A 13021-nucleotide genomic window follows, 5' to 3' on the forward strand; every position below is an offset into this window, starting at 1 on the left:
TCATCGTCTTTTCACCCTCCTTGCACTTATGTTGGGCTCTTAATATAAGTTTTTATTTCCTAGTTGGTTATTTATTTTCCTATTACTAGGCCTTTTCTCCACTTTTGATTAAGCCTACTTAGGATTAATAAGTGAGTAGGTGCAAGGTGTTAAAATATTCCATGGGAGTTGTCTTTTTTAGGCTATAGTGGTGGTCTCTTCCCATTACGCATTTGCCACCTCTCCCCTCTATCATTCCCTATGCATACTCACTCCTAACTAGTCTTATTGTGTTCTATTGCATTGTTATTGGGTTCTACAAATTTTGCTTTTGCATTTTCCTAATGCTATTTTGTTTCTTTAGCATTTGCAGCTCTCTCGTAGGACTTAACTATGGTGTTATTTTGTTCTTGTATCATTTACATTCATAGTTTATTTACATTCATAGTTTTATTTATATTAGTTTGCAGTAATTTTTTTTTTGAGTTATACACCTTTTCAAATTCTAACAATAGGAACTTGCCACAATAGAGAAAATAAAAGGCATAGTCTCAGCATGCTCTATTGTTAGGAAAATGCAAGGTGTGGTTCAAGGTCTAGCATGCTCTATGGCTGGGAACCGTACAATACATTCACAAATGACAAGTATTAGCAAGATTCATTTTTAAGTGAAGGCCATGTGAATCGCACATGATAGTAAACTCAACAACTAGGTGGTTCATATGCTGCTAATGCAACGGCAGTGAATCAACAATGTGCATGTGTGCATATATCTGGACAAATATGTGAAGGTGTTTAAGGGTCTTTGTTTAAAATAATTGCATAAATAAAGAGTATGCGATCAATTCTTCATTGGAAGAGAGATAGAAGGTGAAGAATCTTTAGGAAACATGTATAAAAAGGTAAATTACTAGAATCATCCAAAAATAAGAAATTCCTCCAACGAGAGGTGCAAAAGATGATATTGTAAGCATGAAATGCCTAGAATTATGCTTATGGAATGACATCAATGATAAGGTTGTCACACTAAAATAACATCAGATGAAAAAAAACACAAAGAGATCTATAGAGTTCGGGTCAGAATATGCATGTAAGGAAAAAATCATGACATCCTCCTATATGTCATGAGAGTAAAGAATATGGAATATTATGGTCAAGATATCCTCCTATGCCAAGAAAAAGAATATGGTATATAAATGGAAGCAAGATACATAACATAGAATGTTACATTGGGTTTCTCCTATATTGATTTTCTTACAAGAGTAGCATGGGTCCTCCTGGGGGAACTACCATTTCAACTCATAAGAATGTACATAAACCAACAAATCCCAAGCCAACTTGGTTTCTGAGGTTGAAAGTTCTTTTATAATAAAGTCTACTAATTAAGGACTAAACATATTATTCTTGTCTCTCAATACTACTTGCCAGTAGTAACAACAAGATGCTTGCTGATACAGGAATTCCAATCATAAAAAGAGCTTGGACAATGTTGGGCCTAGTAATGTCTGGAAGTAAGATGCTTCCATACTTGATGACAATGGCACCAATGATACACCCTAATGTCAGTTTCGAAAGATATGATACATCCTCCTGAAATATATTACAAAAAATGGATAATCAGCAATAAGAATTGCAAATAACGTTCACTGAGGAAAGAAAGAGGCCTGAAAGCAAGATGACAAATGTTAAATGAGTAATCAATCTGTTATGTCTCATAGAACTAGCACTGATAAAAACACCAACTTTATATTGTTGTGTGCCAAAATTTGCATCGTAGTAGTAAACTGTTGTCAGCAAGTGAAAAAAAGACATTGTCAGTGCTATGATCTGTTGAAATTTAAGCTTTTGTTTGTGTCTAAAACTTCAGGTAAGATCTAATTTTCTATGAACATGTAATTACTTCTCTATTAGCAATCTTTAAGAGCAGCCACGTTTTGACTGAGGTGGACAAAACTGTTTGAATGCTAATATTTCTATGGTGAATTGGCTGATGACATGCAACCTCAATATTCCATATCAGTATATTTCATGCTATGTAAACAAGCCTTTGGTATAAGGATGGTGACATAATTAGAGTTTAACACGATTTCACAAAGAAGCTAACTAGAGTTTTAAGAAAACCTTGTGCATCTTATTAGATAAAATGTTTAATCATTTTGTAAAGAATCATGCTTTCCATTAAAACTGAATGCTAACCAAGGGCCATTGCTGTCATCTTTTGTTGTAATGCATTTGAGATACGAATTTTGATTTTAAAACTTGAATCTCCTCAATTTCAGGCTTGCTTTCTATATAATTATGATAGTAGCAGTGATGTGCTAGTTTCCTGTTACGTGATAGTGATTTTCATTTTTTTATAAGATACATGGAGATTTCAATTAAATACTGGCTGCACATGAGAAATAATTGACGAATGCCTTCATAAAAATGCGATAATATTAAAAAGAGAATTTGCAGGTAGAGATAATCCCCATTTCATACCATATAATAGTAGTAAAATCCAAGTGCAAGTGTATTTTGGATAGTGATGTTGCAGATCCGCAGACTTAGGAAGCCATAATTGGCAACTTCTAGAGTTTTCAAACACATAAATAGTAGACATATGCCACAAATACAGAAGTTCATTGAACTGAGAGCCTAATTTATTGAAAATTGAAATACAAATAAACAGAACTGCAAAAATGTTAAGATACAAGACTCGAACAATAGAAAAAGATGCAAACCTATTATTAGGAGCCGATGAGAATACAGTAGCCAAAAATATGTCCCAATTCCAAAATAGGACATTCGAAAAGCTTCAGCTATGCTCCACAGATATGTGTCCCCTGGATTTATTGACCCACTCCTGTACCGGGTATGGTACAGGCAGGGACGTCATTTTCCCCTCCCCCTTCTCATACCCTTTTCTACAAAATTTGAAAATGGTTCCCAAAATGGCTCTAAAAGTGGTCAAGGACATCTAGAAATCCTCGGGACGGCTACGGGATGGCTAGAAATCCCCTGACTGTCCTGGGAACTATTGGCTGTCCCCTATGGCCCAAGCCATATTTGGATGGTGAGTGTTTAAAAAGCACATTTTAAATTTGAAAACAAAGGGTGGCTGGCCCACAAGGACACCCAAACCACACTTAACAATACCAAAACCTAATCTGAACATAAAATAACCAAGAAGAAGAAAAAGAAATTCATTTTCAGATTTACAAAGGAGAAGAGCAGCAAGAGGAGAAACAGTTGGTCAAGGATTGAACAACAATTGAAAGAGGAGATTAGCGTATCAAATCAACTTGATTTAGACTCTTAGACCTACCATCCACTGATTATAAACAGTTATACACTATTACAAGATTCTATGTTTACTGTTTAGTAGTTTAATTATTGTACTTACATTTTAGTATTTTGTCATTTCATGGTTGAAACTTGGAATCTTTAGGGATTTTGCTATATGTATGTCATATATTGACAATAAATGCATTTGAATTTTGTTAATTTTCTTATTGATTCACACGTAAAACCTGAATTCAAGTCTAATGCATGTATTAAGCTTATAAACAATGTTAGGATACACATACTGGAAATTTTTCAATATATAAAAATACATTCTCCTACTTTTCCAACAGCCGTCCCCTACCGTCCCCTAAAAATTGGCCCTAAATTGTACCCCTACCAGAAGCATGTCCCCAGCCCCTAAACCACCTGTCCTCGAAACTCCACGGAACATAGCTTCGGAGTAAACATCATTATTTAGGACTAAAATTGAACTCAACAGTCCTTTCTCTCATCATACTAGTCAAGATCATTCTGTACATTATGCAGTTGTACACCTTATAATCTGTGCCCAATCTGATATGTACCAGAACCAGAACCTATTATACTGCAGCAGCACTAGCATTTGAATTAGCTTTCTTGCTCAGCTCACTCAACTTCTACCATTTATAACGCGCTCCATTATTTTATCAAAACCATCCAAGCTTTTACAACGATTGTTTTTCACGATTTCTCTCTGAAGATTCATGGTTACAGAATTGCGGTTAAATTGGACTTTTGACTAAAATCGCTCTCAAGATTTAACAAACTCTCATGTTTCTTTTAGATCAAAAGAGTGAATGGCAGTCTAATGTTGCCACTCAACAGAATGAAAGTTTAGTCTCTTTTGAGATAACCTGTTATTGGTCAATGTATTTCCCTCATGATAAATCCATCTCATTTTCTCCTACAAAGCATTCCGCAGAGCAAGGCACATTATCCATCTTTCCATCACAACTAGTTCCAGCAAGTTAATTACTGTGAAAGACTGATGCATAACGGAGTGCAAGCACCTTCGGACAAGATAAATATAAGTTCCCTCATAAAATCATTCCATAGAGTGGCTCCTCTCCCCTTTTCTTTTATGAAAACAGTGGTCCTACATCATTATCAAAGGGGGAGGCCTCTCCCTTCCTGGCATACTGACTAGTGTGTCCTCCTGTTCGTCAAACCTTTCAATGGGAGAAGGGGAATATATCTTCAATTGACTGCACTTCATCTTCCTTTCTCTGTCAGGAGACTTGTGAATGATAGCATGGCAATCAAGTTCCTAGGCCTACCAATAAAGCAATCTCTTATTGTCAAACAGTGTTCCTACATCATTATCAAAGGGGGAGGCCTCTCCCTCCCTGGCATACTGACTAGTGTGTCCTCCTGTTCGTCAAACCTTTCATGGGAGAAGGGGACTATATCTTCAATTGACTGCACTTCATCTTCCTTTCTCTGTCAGGAGACTTGTGAATGATAGCATGGCAATCAAGTTCCTAGGCCTACCAATAAAGCAATCTCTTACTGTCAACTCTATCTATCAATTATTTATGAGATATCAGTCATCACTTGAATCATTGAGATGAAAGTTGATAATCTAATTTAATGCCAGTCGTAGTCAAATCATCGAGATGAGCAATGTTTGTTGCTAGAATCTAAACTAGTTACTTGTTCCTCATCCGAATGTTCTATAGAAAACTAGATAATGTTCTTAACACTGCAGTTCCTTATTAATAGTAAATTGATCAACTTGTTTCCTTTGCAAAGAAGATGTTATTATCTACAATATTATACAATTCTAGTCAGTCTAGGACTCTTTTCTCTCAAGTTATCCAGTTCTGAATTTAGGGTTCGTCACCTGCATCGTGTGGGGTTGATAATAAGAGGAGAACCCCAGCCTGCACAAAACAATTTAATTTGTATTTTTGGGTTGTGGTTGTATCCCAATTCCCCTTGACCTCACCTAAAGGTAGGACCATGTTCTCCTTTTTTTTTTCGTTTTTTTAATTGGTAATTTAAGATTGAATGGGGATGGCATCTAAATTGTGTTATTCAGACTTATATTGTCTGATTACAACTTATATTGTCTGATTACCTATAATATTATTTATTCTCTCTTTTTAGACAGTCCTTGATTTGATTATAGAGCCTTCCCGATTTACAATTCAGAGAATGACAAAAGATTGGTATCTTTCATCCCATGTCCTTGTCAGTCCTGAATACATATCGCTGCCTTTTTTCTCTTAACATTTTATTTAAATTTTCATGCTCATATCTGTTAAGATTATAGCTACAGTCCGATTGATTTAATTTTAAGATGCAATGTTTTTATATGTACATATATATAGTATAATATATATATATATATATATATATATATATATATATATATATATAATAATTACACAATCATAAAATGCAATGTTTTTATATATAATAATTACACTATCTTAACATGCAATGTTTATATATATTTATATTTATATGTGTGTGTGGTGTAATTATTATTATTATTATTATTATTATTATTATATTATATATAAAATATATTATACATATGTATTGTGATTCATATTATTAATATATATTAACTAATAATGATTAATCATAAAGACATGTTTCTTCATGAGACATGTCTCCTCCTATATCTATAAGAGTTTGGGATTTGCATTTGAAAAATATCAATTATAATGACAATATTTTTACATTTGCAAAAATCCAAACCTTAACATGGTATCAGAGTCAAACTGAGAATGTAAGAAAGCAACTTATTATGCATGGTATCAGAGTCAAACTGAGAATGTAAGAAAGCAACTTATTATGCATGAACTCTAATTTAAAATATCACATATCTCCTTATACCATAGATGTTTTCAAGGGATGGGCTAAGTATCCGCGAACTTCTGTCAATAAGTTTTGATCAATTGAGGCTTGGAGTATGCAATGATGATTGGTGGAGATGTGGCTTCAAAAAGGCTTGTTACACATAACCTTTATGTATATAATTTTATCATTAATATTTATTCCATTTCATCGGCTGAGAAGCACATATCGCATGAGCAAAGATCCAACCAGTCACCCGTGGCACATAGCAGATCAACCAGCTGAGCAGAGCACATATCGTTCAACTAGCAGAACGGGGCGCATCACCAACATATCGTGTGAGCAGAGATCTAGCACTCACCCAAGCAAGGCAAAGGACCTCATCTATTGCCGAGCAACATTGGTGTGTCCACAATTCACCCAAGGCACAACGAAGAACAAAGCACAGTGGAAGCTCTCAAGGCAGTATTGATGTTATTGGCTAAGCACATCAAATATTAACTTTCTCAAATACCGGATTGCTATTGCCTTTCTTAAATACTAGATTGCAAATAACTATGAGCATTTATGAATGACTAATGGAAATGAAATACGCACATAATATACCTATGGCTGACCTAAATGGTTTCTTTATCCTCCAAAAGATGATGGCAGGCGGAATGTTACCTCTCTGATGCGTTAAGAGATAGTTCGATGATATATACTCAACGATGGAAATACTATTGATACCCTCATCTAATTCCAATGGATACTGGTCATTACTATTAGCATCGAGACTTTGGTATTCTGGTGTATTCTGGTGTACTGTTCGATAAATTCTTCTGATAGTATTTCTTTGAAATGTTTTACACATTCAAAAGCTTGCAAAGAGCATCTATATAGGGATATAGATCGTAGTATGAAAACTTGCAACTAAGAAAAACTCAGTAGACCCATTTTTGACTCAGATTTGGCAACTTCACAAATTAAGAAAAAAAATGGTTAAAGTTGAATTCCTTAGAAAAACATAAATTCATGCAAAACATGGTTGTAGAACATATGAAATGAGTCTGTAGATACTAGAAAGTGTGATATGAACAGCATGACGATTGAATTTCATTATCAAAAATTACAACCTAATAAAGTTCAATAATTTATTATTTTCTCTTCCAATATATATCCAATTGATGGATGTCAATGGCCCTACTCCTCAATCTAGAAGGTAATGACTCCCCCATCGGGCTCAGCATTATCATCAGCCATTGTGTCATCCAATCCAATACACCATTTCTAGTGCACCCTCCTCTGCTTGCCTCTCAAAAACAGCAATTGTGTCTTTTGTGGTCATAGTGACACATCACAGAGTTAGAGATACCAACATCACCAAAGCATATTTTGTGTTTAATTTTGGTTTGGGATGTGCTAACCTTGGTTCCTGGCTGTGACTCTGGAAGATGTTACATTCCTAGGAAACTTGCCATTTTCAGATTATTTTCTTGTGTTTCATTGTATTGGATAGTCAGATTTGTTGAAAATCGGAACAAGGTTCCTATTTCATCATTAACTTTGAGGTTTATCTTACTCTGCCTCAAATAAGGGTAACTGCTAAAATCAATGAAGGTATGCCTGTTATGGAGGTCAATCAATCAAGGGTGTTCTCTCCACAGTCCTTGGAATGATATTAACAGCTGGAAGGGGTGCCTCAGGTAATTTCAAAAGGTGTTAGTGACAGAATAAGAAAATAGATGCCTTAAAAATCAGTTAAATGTTTAGTGACAAGCACAGCAGAAATGCACACTTAGAGAATCATTTCAGTTAATTAAATGACAAGAATGTGGAGGAGGCACACCTGAGAGGAGGATAGAAAGTTTCTAGCGAGAAAAACGAATCAAACATGTACCTAGGCCCTAGACAATGTTTTAAACTCTCAAGTAAATCTAATTATTGAAGTGTCTGTGATGTCTGAAATGGTCAAAGAAAACTAATCGCACATCTGAGGATGTTTGGCTAGTCATAAATGATGAGAAAATGAAATTTACACCTGAGCATTTCTCCCAACAGCAGATGTTTTATTGTACACAGTGAACAAGTTGAATGGTAAAGACAACTGAAATGTATGCCTAGCCAACTATTAAGTGACAAATATTAAAAAGGCATGCATCTAAGTTTCTAACTATGAAATGATAGACATAAGAAAGGCATGTGGTGTTTCTGGCCTTCAAAAATGGTGAAAACAGTTGTTTCAGTCATCTATATAAGCAGATCTCCTAGTGATCGATTGAAGGCAGTTGTATACTTTTTCCAGCACTTCAGTTTTCAAGTGTAAATTCGTAGCAGTCACCGTCAGGACATAAAAGAACGAAGGGTGTTTTCAATGCAAATCTGTGATTGTTTATGAAGTGTTATAGCTAGGGTTTGGCTGATAAAGAATTTATATTCTAAAACTGATGAGTGTCTCAAAGGGATTGTGTGCACTACATTTTGAATTTGATAAGAAGTAATAAAAGGCAGCTAACAGCACTATTTCAAACATTGTTTGTGTTGGAGTTTGTAGCTGCAATAGAAATCTTTATCTCGGGGCAATAATTTCATTATGGTCACCTTCAGCTAAAAAGGACATCTATGATAAATTGTAATATTACATATTAAAACATGTGTCATACAACATGCATAGAGGCATGGAAATACAAAGAGTTGTATTCGAAAATAAAGAGTAATATTTTTGAGAAACTTAAGAGACCTTCAGTTGTAATGTGAACGGTCTCTCTTGTGTTATAGATATCGCTTCAAGCGAAAGGCATTGTACACTTGAATTTTATTATCAATAAAGTGATCTTTTGTTGTGTGGCTGGATTTTCCCCTTCATTCTAGAAGGGTCTTCCAAGGATAATCTTGTGTGGTTCTTGTCTTTTTTGGATGTTCCTTATTGCTTTTTATCATCTATTTCTAAGTAAAATCCTAGCATGGTATCAAAGCTGAATTAAATAACAGCACATTCAGGAGTTTCTCTTATTTTATTATTTCAGGATGCTTTGTGCATCTTTGTATTACAATATAGCTGTGATAGAGTCTTCAGATCGATTATGCTTGTATGCATTAAATTTTGTATGTTCGTGTTGGTTGCTTGTTTCATTTACCACATCGGTGCCAAATTGCTTTTAGGTTCATCAGATACTTCGGGATGTGCGTCACCTTCAGCAGAATCGATGACTGGACTTCCAGCTATTCTTTTGTTAAGTTTCCTATAACATACCATTTTTACTATGCTGAAAGTAAAGAACATATTCTAAGATTATAAACGAATATCATAATGGAATGACATTAAGTAATTTAAACAATACATCATACAGAAATGAAACTATTTCTGAATTTATTATACAAGATATAATATCAAAATTTAAGCAATGACTATATCCATTTCATATGCAAGACAACTAAATTAACTTCCATAATTGACTTCTACGATTATATTTTGAAAGAGCAAATCAATTTAACCATATTTACAATTATACATTTCAAAGTAATATAAAAGCACGTGCAAGTAAAAGATTTAGAATTCATGCATGAACTGAAATAACTGTCGATGTGTTGTGCAAGCCTCGCCATCTGGTGAAGAGGAGAAGCATTAACATAGGCAAGCCTCCCAACCGCGGACCTTAATATATCCCCACACAGTCTCTTACGAGAAATGCCCTCCCTACCTCAGGTTAGGCTTGGGGCACCATAGTCCTATCATCTAAGCATTCTAGTGTTAGAGTGTCAACTAAGCAGCAGACAAGGCTAAGGAATTCCTCCATCAACCCTCCCTCTGTCAGCTAGCACTCCTGACCTCTAGTGATCAACTGTGGCAAGCATGCCTCTAATCTACCTTGACCAAGGATTTAGATGGGCAAATGAACAGCCCAATCACTACCGCTCAACTTGACAACTGAATATATTTTGGACAATCATTAGCTTACTTAGACTAAACAATTTTCTTCTTTAAATGTTCATGCAATTTAAACACTGATTAATAGTTATTCTTCTTGCAAGAATACTGCTCCTCTTCACCCATTTATACTTGGCTCTGCTAGCCTTGGGTGCATCCTAGGAGATTACTGATAATTATGAGATCCTTATCTATCAAATTTTGTGAATACCATTCTAATTATTATCACAGCTGGTATATAGCAAATACTAGTGTATAAGTCAGAAAAATACTTTATGCCAAATGATGGAACAAACGTTATACAACGTACAATATTATGCATTAAACAATGGATGAGAATTTAGTCTTAAGGGAACTATATATGTCTAGTCCCTATGGGTGTGCACCCGATATGCATAGATAAGAAACTAGTCATAAATAAAGAATGAGCAGGGCTGATGCTTCTCAAAAATTCTTACTACGTTTGAGCCTTGGGTCCAGATACGTAAACAAGCTCATGATCATGATATCCCTTCATTCGGCAGTGCTATATAACAGCAATTTTCATTGACCCAGATATGTAAACAAGCTCATGATCATGATATCCCTTCATTCGGCAGTGATATATAACAGCAATTTGCATTGAAAAAGGCATAGCATGAAATAAGAAAGACTTGTGGAATGTTTCATGACGTGAGAAAACAATTAAACTGTTGACGTGATCTTGAGGCAACAACTCCACGCGATATTGCTTCCACTAGTGTGGCCCAACCCTAAAATCAAGTACGGTGTAGTCAGAATAAGTGTGTTTAGTACTTGTTATAGTTAGTTGGGTAGGATAGTTAGAAGGTGAGGGAATGTGTCAGTTCGTTTCCAACCAACCGACCCTTCTATAAGTACTTGGAATGTTGTCAATGTACTCATGTTGATTTTCGGTATTAATAAAGAATTCATTTCCTCACCTATTGGTATTGTGGTATGAATGGTATGTTTTGTGTTTTACTTCATATGTATGTCAACTAGGACTATTTTGTATGGTTAGCATATTATATCTCTGTGAATTTGAGTGATATTTCCACTCTATATTTTTGGCGTCGTTGCCTAAGTCTAAACCTGGAGGTCGGTAGGATGGAGTAATGGGAAGGCCCTTTGTACCGCTCATCCAAGTAACGAATAGTGATGGAGAAGAGGAGGAAATAACCAGGAGAGATCAGTTGACACGTGATCTGGTAATGGCTTGGAAAGTTGCGGTGGATTAGTACGTACAAAGGGAAGCTCGTGAGAGGACAGTCCCTGAAGGTACGGTATGCGACAAACTTTCGGTGCCACTAGTAGTGTACGATCTCCTGGGAGAGATCCCTCGCCTGTTAGCATGAAATTTGTTACAAGTGGAAGAGGAAAGAGCTGAGACACAAAGGGAACGGAGGAGACAACAAGTACTACAACAATTTGCAAAAAAGAGGACCAGGGAGTGCGAAGAACGTGAAGATTCCAAAAAGGGAAACAAACAATAAAATGATTTATGCCCCTGATTCCAAACATATATCCCAGGCAAGTACAGGGAGAAGAAACTGATGAAGAAGTCGCTTTGAGAATACTGTAATGATCTGCAGATTCTTATAACAAGATCTGAGAATAAGATCAAAGTTAGGTGAGACTCAAAGTTAACCTTGATTCAAATTTATATTCAGGTCTAGATATGCTGAATATTAATCTAATTGTAATTTTGAATTAATTGCAAACTGGAGTGTTGAAATTATTGTAAGGAACCCAAGTGGTAATGTATGCTTGTAGACCAGACTATAGATTGTTGTGTGTTCTACAAACTGCATACAATACCCATCTTTATATCCTCATTAGAGGGTATGTCCCTTAAGGGACATAACCCTTGACATACACCTATTAGTTTAATATCTCTAAGTCAACGACTAGGAATTAGTAACAATTCTTAACTAAAGTTTAGTTAACTGTCAAACTAACCAATCTCATCCTGATCATCGACACCTGTAGAGAGATTATAAATAATACAAATGTCATTCATTAGAGGATCTAAGACAAGAAGAATAAGGCATGATCTGTACCTATCGACCTATAGGTTATTCAAGTTATTTTCTTAACACTCCCTCTTAACCTGATAATCCTATAGAGAGATATTATATTGAGCAACATCAATACAGATGTTAGGCAAGAATTAATACTCTATATCTGTCTATCTCTTCTTAATACATAGTATCATAAAACACATGATACAAAGTCATATTACTAAACCCGTAATATGAAAAATCACTACTACTAGTGATAAGACACAATTTGTGACTCATAGAAACTGGTATTTCTAAATCACAACTAGATCCTGAATTTAAGATCTACCAGAATACAGGATAAAACTGAAGAATTTCTAGAATTCTTTCTTTATCCAATTTGTGACCCATGAACATGTCAATGCCACAAGACGATCTAAAATTCACCTAGATCTTACAGTAAAATCTACTATTAGGACATTATCTAAGAGATCGTCACCTCTCTATTGCACAAATATTCATTATTTCAGAGATCGTCACCTCTAAAATAATGATTACATATGGTGGAGCCCATAATAGTCAATAGCCTGACAAAATAAAACTTATCATTTAATTAATAATCAAATAGTACAAAAATGAATTACAACTCAACCATACCAAGTCTCTTTCTGAAATGTTCTATCTTTACTCTAGATAGAGGTTTGGTGAGTATATCTGCCGACAAGAGCAAAGGTCTCTTCATAATCAATTCCTTCTTTTTGAGAAAAACCTTTAGCTACAAATCCAGCTTTATATTTCTCAATACTTCCATCAGCAGCATGCTTTATTTTGAATATCCATTTTGAAGAAACAATGGATTTTCCTTTTGGCCTTGGAACTATTCCCCAAACATCATTTTTCATAATTGATTGATATTCTTCTATCATAGCATCTTTCCAAGCGGGATGTTTATAGCATCAGAAGGATTGGTTGGCTCTGTTTTGGATAAATCAATCATATTTGCTATATAACCAGAGAATCT

At 35.1% G+C, this 13021-nt stretch overlaps 1 protein-coding gene across 4 annotated transcripts in view; it reads right to left on the bottom strand.

The window, feature by feature from the left end:
* Positions 1–1021: 1021 nt before the first annotated feature.
* Positions 1022–13021, bottom strand: part of LOC149555789 (homoserine O-acetyltransferase) — a 41041-nt gene continuing 29041 nt past the window's right edge. For 2 of the 4 annotated variants that reach the window (XM_089829949.1, XM_089829948.1), the window contains one exon: positions 1022–1569. In XM_089829949.1, coding sequence (XP_089686075.1) covers positions 1475–1569 — 95 coding nt within the window. In that variant the 3' untranslated portion in view covers positions 1022–1474. The remainder of the gene's footprint in view (positions 1570–13021) is intronic. The other 2 variants (XR_016364558.1, XM_089829947.1) reach the window with 1 other exon arrangement.

The sequence above is a fragment of the Cupressus sempervirens genome, chromosome 5 (genome assembly GCF_028749045.1).
Source record: "Cupressus sempervirens isolate cs-2001-9-10 chromosome 5, ASM2874904v1, whole genome shotgun sequence".
NCBI lineage: Eukaryota > Viridiplantae > Streptophyta > Pinopsida > Cupressales > Cupressaceae > Cupressus > Cupressus sempervirens.